Genomic DNA, 15351 nt, shown 5'->3' on the forward strand with positions numbered 1-15351 from the left:
ATTTCACTCAAATCCTAATTGTACAAAATGTAGTACTTTTTGTAAGCATAAGTACGCATTTCCAAAACTAAGTACGCATTTCCAAAACTAACCCCAACAGTAATAACTCCAAAATTCAAGTTTCAAGCCCTAACCGTTCGCTCAAATCCAAGTTGTACCAAATATAGTACCATTTAGTACTTTTTGTATTTTTCGTAATTTCATGATTCCAGCTCTACCCGTTCTTTCAAATCCAAGTTGTACCAAATTTAGTACAGTTTAGTAGTTTTCGTACATATAAGTACGAATTTTCAAAACGTCCTCAATCCTACACCCCAACAGTAATCTTAATTCCAAATTTCCTGATTCCAACTCTATCCGTTCGCTCAAATCCAAATTGTACCAAATTTGGTACTATTTTGTACTTTTCCTACCCATAACTACAAATTTCCAAAATTTTATCAATCCTACAATTCAACGGGGATTTTTATTCAAAACTTGAGGATGGCAGCTACATCAGATCACCGAAATTCAAATTGTACCAAATTTAGTACCATTTAGTACTTTTCGTACCCATAAGTACAAATTTTCAAAACTACTTCAGTGCTATGTTCAAACAAAAAGCTTAATTCCGAATTTCAGGATTCCAGATATATCCAATAACTCAAATCCAAATTTGGTACCATTTAGTAATATTCGTATCCATAGTACGAATTTTTAAACCTACCTCTATCAACACTCCAACATCAATTTTAACTCCGAATTTCACGATTCCAAATGTATCCTATCACTGAAATACAAATTGTACCAAATTTAGTACTGTTTAGTACTTTTCCTACCCATAACTAAAAATTTCCAAAACTTTATCAGTCCTACACTCCAATAGTACTCCTTATTCCAAATCTCGGAATTTCAGGTATATCCGTTCACCCAAATCCAAATTGTACCAAATTTGGTACCATTTAGTACTTTCGTAACCATGAGTACGAATTTCTACAACTACCTCAATCCTACACTCCAACAGTAATCTTAATTCCAAATTTCAGGATTACAGTTGCATCCGATCACCCTAATACAAATTGTACCAAATTCGATACCATACTTTTCGTATCCAAAGTACGAATTTCCAAACCTTCCTCTTTCAACACTCCAACAGTAATCGTAATTCCGAATTTCAGGATTCCAAATGTATCCGATCACATAAATTAAAATTTGGTACCATTTAGTACTTATCGTACCCATAACTAAAAATTTCAAAAACTTCATCAATCCTACTTACCAACAGTAATCCTTGTTCCGAATCTCGGGATTCCAGCTATATCCGTTCACCCAAATCCAAATTGTACCAGATTTGGTACCATTTAGTACTTTTCGTACACATAAGTAAAAATTTTCAAAACTACCTCAGTGCTATGTTCAAGTAATAAGCTTAATTCTGAATTTCAGAATTCCAGATACATCCGATAACTCAAATCCAAATTTGGTACCATTTAGTGCTATTCATATCCAAAGTACGAAGTTCCAAACCTACCTCTATCAACACTCCAACAGCAATCTTAATTCCGAATTTCACGATTCCAAATATATCCCATCAATGAAATCTAAATTGTACCAAATTTGGTACAATATGAATGTAATTGTACCAAATTTGGTACCATTTAGTACTTTTCGTACCCAAAAGTACGAATTTCCAAAATACTTCTATCCTACAACCCGACTGTAATCCTAATTCTAAATTTCAGGATTCCAGCTCCATCCGTTCCCCCAAATCCAAATTGTACCTGGTAATTGGTACTATTTAGTACCTTTCGTACCCATGTGTACGAATTTCGAAAACTACCTCCATATCTCAAACCTACGCTCCAACAGTAATAGTAATTCCAAATTTCAGAATTCCAACTTTATCGGTTCGCCCAAATTCAAATTTGGTTTTTGGTTTTTGATTTTCATTCCAATTTTCAAGATTTTAGCTCTATCCGTTCACGTAATACCAAATAGTACTAAATTTAGTAACTTTTAGTACTTTTCGTACACTTATAGTTCGAATTTCCAAAAACCATTTGGTACACCTTTCTAACTCTCCATCAGTGAACCTCATTCCAAATTTCAGAATTCTAGCTCTTCGCGTTTGCCTAACACAAAGGGTACCATATTTAGTACCTTTTAGTACAGTTCTAGTTCGAATTTCCAAAAATTCAGCCTTATCTGACACCTTCGTACCAAGAGTGACCCTCACTCAAAATTTCAAGATTCTAGCTTTAGCGGTTTAGTCTGGGCGTTGATTATCAGTCAGTCAGTGAGTCATCATTACTGAACTCTTTTATAAGTATAGATGATTTTTCCAGTTAAGTTTTTTATAAAGGTGCAGACCGAGATATTTAACACAATCCGCAGAAGTAATGGTAAGCCCATTCAATTTTGGAGAAGGACAGTCTCCATTCCCTAACGAGAATGTAACATGCACAGATTTTTCGGTATATTCCAGTTATTGAACCATTCTTCGATATCATTCAGATGCGTTTGGAGTAAGTCAGTAGCTGAAGAAGGGTCATAGTTAATAGCATGAACGGCAGTATCATCTGCATAAGTAGCAATCATAGTCTCACCTCTTACGGGTATATCTGCTGTCTATAAAACAGGACCTAAAATACTACCTACCTAAAACACTACACCAGATTTAATGACACCAAAATTTGATTCTTCACAATTAATGTGGACATAAAATGTTCTTGAATTCAAATATGAATTAAATGAAATTAGTAATTAAGTCGGATATAGTTCGTATCAATCCCGTTATTCTGGTACCTTCCATTCAAAATGTTTATTTTTATTTACATTTTCTCTCTAAATTGGGTGCAATTTAGCATTAACGGTCCATAGTGATCAAAATACTTCTCCGCCAATAGTTGTGGACATAGGTCCACGTTTTGCTACAGCCCCTAAACAACCATGCCGCCCAATTTTAAGTATTGTACAACATTTTAGCTGACCTGATAAGGTTACACGCAGAGAAAATATATTGTTTCGGTTTTGTTGGAACAAAAATATCTATTTTGGTTCCAAAAATGTGTTTGTTTTGTACAAACATTGTAATCCAAATCCAAAAATACCAATCCAAAAAATAAAAAACAAAAACAACTTTCGAATTTCCGCAATATTGTAAAAATCGTTAACAATACCGATTGTACGAACAATCATAATCTAAATTTTCTACAAAACATATTGTCAGCCCTGAAAACCAGATACTAATTTTAATTAATTAATTTAATTATACTTCTCATATACACTTTTCACATAACTTGGATATAAATGTCGCGTATAATATTGCAATCATTGATGAACACAATACATGGTTTGCTACTTTAGCTGACAACAAAGACAAACAAAAAGCCACTAGCAACCACCACCACAACATAAGGAATAATTAAACTCCATAACAAACATGAAAAGGAAAGAAGAATGAAACAAAACAGAAATAAATAAAAACAGGAGTCTCATTGTTGGTATATATACACACAAAAACAAAGATAAAGGCAGCATGTCATACAAACACCACAACTCACCAAAATTGTTTTTTCAACACGGCATCGAATAGCGAGAGAAGAGAAAACAAATTTCGAAGAAAAGAGAGAAATATTGTTCAGTTGACACAAACTATTTTTGGATTCACAATACTACATAAGGAATCCAACAATATGTTAACAATACATTTTTTGCTCTTGGAATATTGTTGGATCAAACATATTTTTTCTCTGTGTGTAGGTGATAGATAACTGATTTACGCAGTGGTCAAGAAAAAAAGGATAGATTAAATAATGGCTACGCCCTTGCTTGTACTTAAACTTCCATTTCGAAAAAATTAATTTCATCCTTTCAATTTTGAGTTGCTTGCCTTGTAAGAAGTCACAACCTTACTGATGTTTTTAAAGTTTTTAATAGATCATACGTAAATGTCAATTTCTTCTGTTTTGTAAAATACCGCTATAAATTACAAAAACAGTGCTGGAATATTAAAATATGATAATTTTAGAGACAATTTGCTGAATTGTAGCAGAGATTTGCTGATATCGCTTTTTCGATTTTTGTCGTAGCTTGGAACCAAAAATTAAAAAAAAAAATTGAAAACTCCCAAAAATTTTACTTAAAGTAATAGAAAACATCCTAGCTATGGCAAAAGACAAGCCAAAATTCTAATATAACTTGAGATAATATTACAAAAGAGTTTTAAAATGCATGTGTAATGATCTAAACGGCATCCGATAAGGGAAATATTTAATATGCATCCTTACTGTAGGTTTATCTGTGTTGAATAAAATTACACAAAACGCTATGTTGGGAAACTATGGAAAATGTTTGTATATTCAAAGGAACACAATCTCAAAAGATGTATGTATGTATTTATGTGCCCAGGCCTGCTCTATTGTTATTTTTTTTTTTTTTAATGTTTTGAAACTCGTGGCCCATGTACCGCATATAAACAAACTAAAATTAAAACTTGTTGTTAATGCACAATATTCCAATTTATTTTACAATATCATTTTTTAAATTCTGAAAACATTTTTGAATAAGATTAGCACATTAAATTTTCATGACTTGAAATTTTTAAGCAAATCACATCATGCCCCAACTGGGAGAGGGAAAGCTGGTTTGGGTTTGTCATTGAAATGTGGTGGCAAAGGTACGTCCTGGGCATTTGGTGGTAAATGTTTGTTGTTTTCGTAGACTGCATCAACCTGAAATAATAGTATAATATTATAATTTCACATTTAGAGAAGAACGGTATTGTAAGGAAATCTTACCAAAGAATTGACAATATCTGCCACAACTTTCATTAAATGGTCAATAAATTGGTGAGCTTCATCAATACTTAGTGCAGATTTAGCGTCAAGTTCTGGTAGATCTGTGGTTACAGGAGCTTCAGTGCTCTCAGGAGCTTCAGTGCCCTCAGGAGCTTCAGTGCTCTCAGGAGCTTCAGTGCTCTCAGGAGCTTCAGTGCTTTCAGGAGCTGCAGTGCTCTCAGGAGCCCCAGTGCTCTCAGGAGCTTCAGTACCCTCAGAAGCTGTAGTGCTATTTGGGTTTTCTGTTACTTCTGTGGTTTCTGTACTTTCATGAGCTGAAGTTGTTTCGGTTGCTCCAGTACTCTCAGGGGTTTCAGACGATTCGGTAGTTGTTGTGGTTTGTGTTGTTTGCGGACTTTCAGAAGATGTATTTGGAACAGCTGTGGTTTCTGTTGTCTGTGGCCTTTCGGAAGATGTATTTGGAACAGCAGTTGTTTGTGTTGTCTGCGGCCTTTCAGAAGATGTATTTGGAACTGCACCAGAACCAATGGCACTTGCATCAACAGATTTGCCGTTGACATTTACCTGGGGTAGACAAACAAAAAAAAAACAAACAATTATCCTCTAAGTTTTGCATTTAGGATTTCACATTTTAATTTTCTTACGGCAAAAACCATTAGACCGGCAGTCAAAACTAATGCTACGCTTGAGAGTTTCATTGTAATCAATTACAATTGCACAAATCTACTTGGAAGTGAAGGTAAGTACTGAAACAATTTCTTTCGATTACAGACGATTTTTATACATTTTTTACAGATGCACTGTTTTTGAAAAAGCTCCACAATACGGTGAAGTGAAATCGATAAATGTGATAAAGCCTTATCTATTACTTCAGAACCCACTTGATGACAGATTTACCTTAAATAGGTATTTAATTTGTAATTTCTTTTGCCGAAAATATGTATATGTGTGTATGTATATACAAAGTGGTCGGAAGACATTTTAGTAAAAGATAAGAAATCAGGGGCCTAATTACGATATTCGATTCGATCGAGTATTTGCTCGTAAATGAAAACATCGAACTATGAAAACCTATGTGTTCTTCAATAAACATAAGAAGGTAGATGGTAAAAATAGCTTCGTTCCCGTACTTTTTAATGGTAAAACTCGTAAAAGAGAGAACTGCAAAAAATTTGTTCTCACACACAAGTTTTTTGAAATAGTTCGGGAACGGAAAAATGGAAAATACGTCAAAAAAAACTGGAACAAATGTCAAAGTCGGCGTATCAGCCAATCAAATGCCGGCAACCATGTTACTATTTTTTTACTCGCCCAAATTTGTCGTGTAAAAAGTTTTTAAAGAGAGCGTCATTCAGCGCCATTTTTGTTTAAAGAGAAGTGAATAGTTTACAACTTTTTTGTGTACGGGAACGCTTTTTAGAGTAAAATGTGTAAAAGTCGTAAAAATTGTAAAAACTTTTTAGTTCTGGAACACAGCTAATGTGTTTATTTTAAAGCAAAATATAAAAAAACAAAATTCATAATAAAAAAATTAAATATTTGTTAAATTCGTTGAAAAATACTTTGGGTAATATTTTCGGAATGATGTTGTAACAAATTGCTAATGCATCTACCTTAGTAAATGTAATATTTGGTTTACATTTACGAAATCCACTCGATTTCAACTGCCAATTCCTTTGTGTATACCTCAAATAAAACTCATCTGAAATCCAGTGAATTTCATTTGACGTTTAAGCAATGGAATTGACAGTTGATATCAAGTGGATTTCGTAAATGTAAACATACTATAGTTGTGTTCCTTTACTTACCTGAGGTTACCATTTTTACCATTTTTAACTTGCAAAGCGTTCATTAACCCCAAAAAGTGGTAAAACTGGAAGCAATTTTTAAGAGAGTGTGAGAGAAGAGGTCAATAATGCCTTTCTCTTCTACCACAGGCTACCAGACAAATTTCTTCAGGTAAAAAATGGTAGAACTTATTTTTCGACCATTTTTTGACGATTATATGACAATGAAGAAAAAAATTAACAAAAACAGAAGAAAATTGCGAACGCGGACAAAACAAAATTAAAAACTGTGAAATAAAAGAAGAAAATTGAATTTTTATGTTTCTTTTTGACATTAGGTCTGTTCGATAACCCAAAAGTTTGTACAATTTTGTTCAAACATTTACAAAATGCTGTTCGATAACAAACTTGTTCAGTAAAAGAGAAACGTTCAGTAAAGAAGAACTTGTGAAGTTATCGAACAGGCCTATTGTTACAAGATCTACCATTTTTTCGTTCATTTACTTTTCTGGTAAAACTGTTCATGAGAGAGCAATTTTGACAGTTTTCTCTTTTACCACTTTTACCATCAAACAAGTAAAGGAACAAAGCTTATAAGGTTGGTGGCACGAATAGGTTTTCATAGTTCGACTTTTTCATTCACGAGCAAATATTCGATCGAATCGAATTCCATAATTAGGCCCCAGCTCTTAGAACCTTTCGCCATAGTTTTTATACCCTCCACCACATTGTGGAGTGTATATTGAGTTTAATTTTTCGTTTGTAACGCATTGAAATAATCATTTGCGACCCTATAATGTAAATAATTCTTGATCAAGATAAAATTCTTAGTCGATGTAGCAATGTCCGTCTATTGTAATCATTCTAGCGTTCCGAGTATCGAAGATGGGCTATATCGACACACGTTTGATTTAGCCCCCATTTAACGGTACCTCCCGATATTTTTGGGATCTAAGCAAAATTTTTTGACCGAATTACCTGTAATTTATCATTTGTGATTCTCAGTGGTCAGAAAATATCTTCACCAAAAATTGCCAGCATAGGTCCATAGTTCGGTATAGCCCCCATATAACGGTACCTCCCGATTTTCGGTGGTTTTAGGATTTTACCTACATTTTCTGGCCGACTTACTTTAATTGAACATTTGAGGTTCCCAGTGGTCACAAAACATCTCCACCACAAATTGTCAGCACAGGTCGATGTTTTGATATAGCCCCATATAGCGGTACCTACATTTTCTGACCGAATTACGTGTAATTTAACATTTAAGATTCCCAGTGGTCACAAAATATCTCTATCAAAAGTTGTCACCATGCTATGTTTTGGTATAGCCTCCATATAACCTCGGATTTTCTGTATTTTTGGGGAATTTAGCTACATTTTTGACCGAATGGCCTGTAATTTAACGTTTGAGCTTCCCAGTGGTTTCAAAATATCTCCACTAAAAATTGTCAACATAGGCCCATGGATTGGTATGGCCCCCATATAACGGTACCTCCCGATTTTCGGTGGTTTTAGGATTTTACCTACATTTTCTGGCCGACTTACTTTAATCGAACATTTGAGGTTCCCAGTGGTCACAAAACATCTCCACCACAAATTGTCAGCACAGGTCGATGTTTTGATATAGCCCCATATAGCGGTACCTTCCGATTTTCGGTACTTTTAGGACTTCACCTACATTTTCTGACCGAATTACGTGTAATTTAACATTTAAGATTCCCAGTGGTTACAAAATATCTCCACTAAAAATTGTCAACATAGGCCCATGGTTTGGTATGGCCCCCATATAACGGTACCTCCCGATTTTCGGTATTTTTAGAATTTTAGTTACCTTTATTAGTTCCCATGGAGATGGCAATAACTGTCTAGTGCTAGGGAACTTCAATGCCCATCATGAGCTATGGCATTCCGTCCTAGGTAATGAATGACTAGAGGGATACAACGCTGGCCGAGCAAATTGATAGATCCACGCTTTGGATGGTGAGTGAAGACGCTCCTACGAGGATAAGAGAAGATTGCCACAGCTCGCAAGATATCACCATTGCAGCAACAGCTCTGACAAATGACATTCAGCAAAGGATGCCAGCAAAGGTGAATCATACAGGCCGTTTTCCACTCCTGTCGCTAGTAGCAAAGAGGCCTCCACCTAAGAAACCATAGTATGACCAGGAGTTTTGTGCTGCTACCGAAGAGAGGAATGCGACTCACGAAAGACGTATCGGGAGAAAAGGAGAGAGGAAACACATTTTCCTTGAGGTCCAAAACTTCTAAAAATAATGAAACATCAAACTGATGGTAAAAACACTTTCTCATGTTGAGGTGAGAAAGGTATGGATTACGTTCACATGATCGATTTAGGGAACAAAACGTTCTTATTCGAACCGTCATTTACCAGGAAAATTTCGTATGAGAATTTATAACAATACTTCGAATGTGTAGATGATGAAGATCCACCATTTCCAGACCCAATAAGACCTTGTCATATTCAAGCTACGGAGCGTCATGTCCAACTACTAACTTGTGTTGCTATGCGCTCAATCGACAAAAACCGTGAAGGTATAATGGATCTCGAAAAGAATTGGAAGACAATCTTCGAACGAAATATACACTAAATTGGAATTTTTGATGTGAAATCGTTTAAAACAATACGAGGGATACTTGAATGTTTTGGCCTGATATTTGATGATAAATATTCCCGTTTTCATTATTAGGGCAGAAAATTTTCTAGTAACCTCGTAATTGCTTTCTTTTTGATGTATACCTTGTCTCTACCGATGCAATTTCTTTGTACTTTAAATGATGAATGATTATTTTTCGACGTCCAAGTATGTGTTCCAATATTTTATCGTTGGCCATTTTTTCCATGGCCTCCTGATGATGGGTACGAGTGTCGATCACCGCATAGCACCTTTCGTCCTTGTAATGCCTTTTGACTACCTTGGCATGTCTTTGTAAACTTTCGTCGTTGAGCCCCTGACCACTGCATCCTTTTCATTGTAGGTTTTCCGATACTCTCATTTACTTCGTCTACCATGTTGTGGACATTCTTTTTATTGGGGGGTTCCCCACATGTGGTGTTCATTTCCCTGGTGCTATCGGATTGGTAGTCAGGGTTGCTTGCAGTCTCTGACGATGGGTTCAAGTTAAATTTCTTCCTAACCTTCCCTGCCTTCTCCTCCTTTTTCTTTTCTTTTCTTTCTTTCGACCACAGACGCCAAGGCACCCACATTTGTGTGAGATGTTCTCTCACGATCGTGGTATAAATTCGGGTCCGATACGAATTGCGGCTGCTGCATCGTCCAGTTTTTAACCGGGTTAAAACCACTCGTGTTTTCCTTGGCAGCTGCCGTTCTTCTGCTACGATGGATGGGGAGAAGTAGTGCCTCTAGAATCTTTTCCACTGGCGACAGATGTACGATTCACGTCTGCTGGTATCCATGCCGGGCTTCAGCAGCGGGACCACCCTGCCAATTTCCAGGCTTCTGGTATAATATAGGTAGCTAACGATTGCTTGAGGACACTTTTTAGATACTCAACTCAGAGTTCATACAGGGCACAGTTTTTCATCGGCGGTATGTGCACATTAAGCAGCTGTAGCTTGGCTGTACCACACTTTACTGATATCCCTATACAATCCATGTATGAGTCATGGATTCTCAAGCGGGATAGGTATGTACTGGAGACACGCTGGGAGATGTTTTGGCGCAGCAACATACCTATCGCAGTAATCCTGGTGGAGAGCACCCTCGGACGTGCACCCATTCTCTACATCCATTACATGTCACCCTTGTTGACATATGGTGGATGCGGATCTGGCAAACGGTTCAGATCCATACTTTTCCCCGCACAGATCAGAAGAGCTCGGAGCAGACATTCCGGGATAAATTCCCATGTTGAAAAAAAAATACAAGAACACAAACACAAAATTTTTGAGGTGACGAACCTTGATCGAAGATTCTTCCAAGTCAATCCGGAGCATAGAACCGGCCGCCGCACAGTGTTGCCGCTTCCATACAAATGTGGACAAAAATAGTAGGCGTTAACCTAGGTTGATGAATTTTTGCACAAGTACTTATAAGGGCATAGGAATGAAAAATGTCAACTTTGGTCCATATCGGTTCAGATTTGGATATAGCCCCCATATATATCTCTCCCCGATTTTGCTATAACTCGGTCAATTTTAATCGAATAGCCTTCAACTTTTATATGTGATATTCTCTTAGGCTCCTGAGTAGTTTCGCCGATTTTCATAAAAATCGGTTCAGGTTTGGATATAGCTCCTATATATATCTTTCACCGATTTTGCTATAAATCGGTCAATTTTTGAAAAATAACCTTCAAATTTAACATGGGATGTTTTCTTAGGCCTGTGCCCTCATAAGTACTTGTGCAAAAATTCATCAACACAGGTCAACGGTAAAACTGAACAGGGGCCTGAGGAATCCCATGTTAAATTTGAAGGCTATTCATCAAAAATTGAGCGAATTATAGCAAAATCGGGAGAAGATATATAGGGGCTATATCCAAATCTGAACCGATTTGTGCTAAAATCGGTGAAACTACTCAGGAGCCTAAGAAAATATCACATATTAAATTTGAAGGTTATTCCATTAAAATTGACCGAGCTATAGCAAAATCGGGGAAAGATATATATAGGGGCTATATCTAAATCTGAACTGATTTTTGCTAAAATCGGTGTAGCTTCTCAGGGGCCTTAGAAATTAACACATACTAAATTTGAAGGCTATTCGATCAAAATTGAACGAGTTATAGCCAAATCGGGAAAAGATATATATGGGGGCTATATAAAATCTGAACCGATATATTTCAGAAGGTTGCAGGGATGGGCAGAATGTTTTTACACATTTTGATTCGGAAGAGATGTCCAATTAACGGAAAACAGGAGCCAAGGTGGCAATAGGTGGCAATCAAAATATCTGCTCTACTAAATATTAAGAATTTTTAATTTTTTTATCAAATTTAAATTTTGATTTATTGATAACGGTACATTGCCCATGTGCAGTTAATGCCAACTTTTTGTACTAAAATGTTATATTTATAGCCCACTCATCAAATTCCCATCCAAAACTTTTAGTATTATCAACACATTTTTCAGAAAATGTTATTTTAAATGTCGTCTTATGGCCTTAGATTACCTGGGAAATATTTTTCATATTTAAAGAGCTATAACTTCATTATGGATGCACATATCGACAAAATTCTTTCAGATTACTTGTATCGGATGTGCTTACTGTAAGAAAAAAATAAACATATGTAAAAGTTAAGATCACATTTTTTTGATTTTTGTCCACGCGGCAACACTGTGCGCCGTAGGATTGTCTGGTATAGATGAGTTACTTCAGTGATAGGATCTATGTATAGAGATGGTATTTACCGGGTATTTACCCGGTAAATACCCACACGGTGGGTAAATACCGGGTAAATACCCATTGGTGTGTATTTATTTGGGTATTTACTATATTGAATGACAAATACAACATTTTACACCCTATTCCTGGGTTTAGGTTGTAAATTCGTTTCAAAATGGATAGTTTTACAATACTTTAGACTAGTGGGTAAATACTTGGGTAAATACCCGAGTATTTGCCAAAGTGTTGGGTAAAAAACTCATTAACTGCCGAACCACTTGACGTAGGCTGACAAAATTTGGCTTACATCTTTCTTATGTCAACAGAACTTCTGGTACTGAACATGGGGTCTCTGGGTCCATGTTTTGATATAGCCCCCATATAGCCGTACCTCCCGATTTAAGGTATTTTTCATCTATTAGCCACATTTTACAACCAAATTGGCTGTAATTTGGTACAGTGAGTTCCCAATATGTATAAAATATCCTTGCCAAAAATTCTCGACGTAGGTCCACGTTTTCTTTTAGCCCCAATATGGGTTTCTGAAATCGGGAGGTACGGCTATATCAAAAAGTGGACCCAGGGACTCCATTTTCAATACCTTTAATACTATTGATATAAGAAAGTTTCTAGCTAAATTTTGTGAGCCTACGCCAATGGTTCGGCAGATAAAGAGTTTTTACCCAATATTTGGGTAAATACTTGAAATCGGGGTACCCATATATGGGGGCTATAAAAAAGCGTGGACCTACGTTGACAAATATTAGCAAGGATATTTTATGCTCATTGAGGTCTCACTGTGCCAAATTACAGCCAATTTGGTTGTAAAATGTGGCTAATAGATGAAAAATACCTTAAATCGGGAGGTACGGATATATGGGGGCTATATCAAAACATGGACCCAGAGACCCCATTTTTAATGCTAAATATTCTCTTGACATAAGTAAGATTTGAGCCAAATTTTGTCAGCCTACGTCAAGTGGTTCGGCAGTTAATGAGTTTTTACCCAAAATTTGGGTAAATACTCGAAATCGGGGTACCCTTATACGGGGGTTATTAGAAAACGTGGACCTATGTTGACAAGTTTTTGCAAAGGTATTTGCTACATATTGAGAACTCACTATGCCAAATTTCAGCCACTATGATTGTACAATGAGGCAAATAGACAAAAAATACCTTAAATCGGGAGGTACGGTTATATGGGGGCTATATCAGAACATGGACCCAGAGACCCCATTTTTAATGCTAAATATTCTCTTGACATAAGTAAGATTTGAGCCAAATTTTGTCAGCCTACGTCAAGTGGTTCGGCAGTTAATGAGTTTTTACCCAACACTTGGGTAAATACTCGGGTATTTACCCAAGTATTTACCCACTTGTTTAAAGTATTGTAAAACTATCCATTTTGAATCGATTTCATAGCCTAAACCCAGAAATAGGGTCTAAGATGTTGTATTAGCGATTCAATATTGTAAATACCCAAATAAATACCCACAAATGGGTATTTACCCAATTTACCGGGTATTTACCCATTAAGTATTTACCCACTGTCCATCTCTATCTATGTATCATTATGCCCTAGTAAGTCGTCATCATCAGATTACGAGACATCCCCGCAGTCTTTCTTCAGTTAGCTCTGGATATTGATTTTCAAAAACCTTTCAGAGGGAAAATGGAGAAATCGTGGAGATCATGGGGTACCTGTCCAGGCGTGTCAGGAAGGAGAAATGTCCAGTATTTACAAAGAGGATCCCTAGATCAAAAAGCTTATCAGCAGGATTGAATTACATTCGCAAAAATACAATCGCTGATGACATAAATAACGATTGGGAGAATGCGGTTCTCGGAGGACATATCAACCGAGGAACGTCAGACTTTTCAATTCCTACTATACCAGGATTCTTAGACCTGGAGATTGAGCCAAAGCAACATTAAACTGAAAACAAATATTTAATCTCGATTACAGAAATTTTTTTTATTTCAGATTTTTTTATTTGGGAATCACTCACTTAACAGAAAATGCCTCCGAAAGTTGGAGTACATTCTCCATCGATAGCAACCGAGGAACGTCAAACTTTTCAATTCCTACTATACCAGGATTCTTAGACCTGGAGATTGAGCCAAAGCCACATTAAACTGAAAACAAATATTTAATCTCGATTACAGAAAATTTTTTTATTTCAGATTTTTTTTTATTTGGGAATCACATATTTCCCAGAAAATGACTCCGAAATTTTCTAAAAACTCTCGATTAAGATAAAAAAAAACTGAGTTTGATAACTTCAATGTCTAGACAATTATCATTAAATTTCAATGATCTCTTAAACCGAAGCATTTTTAGTTCCCATAGAAAAATATATAAAAAATCACGAAAATTATTTCATGTAACAAACAACAATGCTTATCTATGCCTTAAGTGTTTTTTGTTTATTTAATTTGAAAAGAGCAGATATTAGATAAATTATCAAGAAATTCCTAACTATGAAATTAGTCACCGATTTAACCCACTTGAAGCACTGACTGTGTATTGTTGTTTGTCTGTAATATTTATTTGCGCCACAACATTCACTTATGATGTCACTGTAATTAACAATTTGTTGATTCCACGTGTATACAAGGGCGTAGGGTGATCGAGTCAGGATCGAATATAAGGGGGGGTGGGGGGGGGAGTTTTAAGGGGAATGAGGTGTGGTCAAATGCTTGTTTTTTCGTAATATGTATAATTTTTTTACAACTGAACCCTTTTGTAGGATCCAGGGGGAGGGGGTTCCCATGCGTGTATAGACATTTCCAGGTTCTGCTAACATAATACCGAAAATCGGAAGGTACCGTTATATGGGGTGCTCCACCAAAATATGGACCTTTGTTGACAAGTTTTCGTTGGAGAAGGTTTGTGACCACTGGTAGACCTCAAATGTCAAATAGCTAAACTCCTCAAAACACTTAAAATCCGAAGGTCTCGTTTATGAGGGCTATTCCAAATCATGTACCTATGTTGACAATTTTTGTTTGAGAAGTTTTGTGAACACTGGGATTCTCAAATGACAAATTATGGTCAAAGGTACATAGTTCGGTCAACAAATGTAGCTTAACTTCTCAAAATGCCGAAAATCGGGAGTTACCGTCATATGAGGGCTATACCAAAACATGGACCTTTGTTGGCAAGTTTTAGCAGAGAAGTTTTTTGACAAAAAATCCTTAAAATCCCGAAAATCGGGGGCTATAAAGAATGTGAAGCTTTGTTGTTGTAACAGTTTGTTCTTCTGTTCAATCGGGCTCTGAGTCAATCTCCAGTTCCCGGAAAGTGGCTGCTTAGATGGGATGTAACCACATATCCATTGGAGTTAGATGAGTAGGTTTGGCTACTTAGCTGCAATAGATGAGGACTCCGAGGACTTTATTCACACTATATTT

The 15351-nt window shown here is 36.2% G+C and overlaps 1 protein-coding gene across 1 annotated transcript; it reads right to left on the minus strand.

The window, feature by feature from the left end:
- Positions 1–4474: 4474 nt before the first annotated feature.
- LOC141400158 (uncharacterized) lies at positions 4475–5541 on the minus strand. The gene is made up of 3 exons (XM_073979607.1): positions 5423–5541; positions 4779–5342; positions 4475–4712 (listed from the first exon to the last, which is right to left on the minus strand). Exons 1-3 carry the CDS (start codon positions 5474–5476, stop codon positions 4596–4598), a joined length of 735 nt encoding a protein of 244 aa, XP_073835708.1. The 5' UTR covers positions 5477–5541; the 3' UTR covers positions 4475–4595.
- Between the last annotated feature and the right edge of the window lie 9810 nt (positions 5542–15351).

The sequence above is a fragment of the Musca autumnalis genome, unplaced genomic scaffold (assembly GCF_047663935.1).
Source record: "Musca autumnalis isolate F117 unplaced genomic scaffold, ASM4766393v1 scaffold_3, whole genome shotgun sequence".
Taxonomy (NCBI): Eukaryota; Metazoa; Arthropoda; class Insecta; order Diptera; family Muscidae; genus Musca; species Musca autumnalis.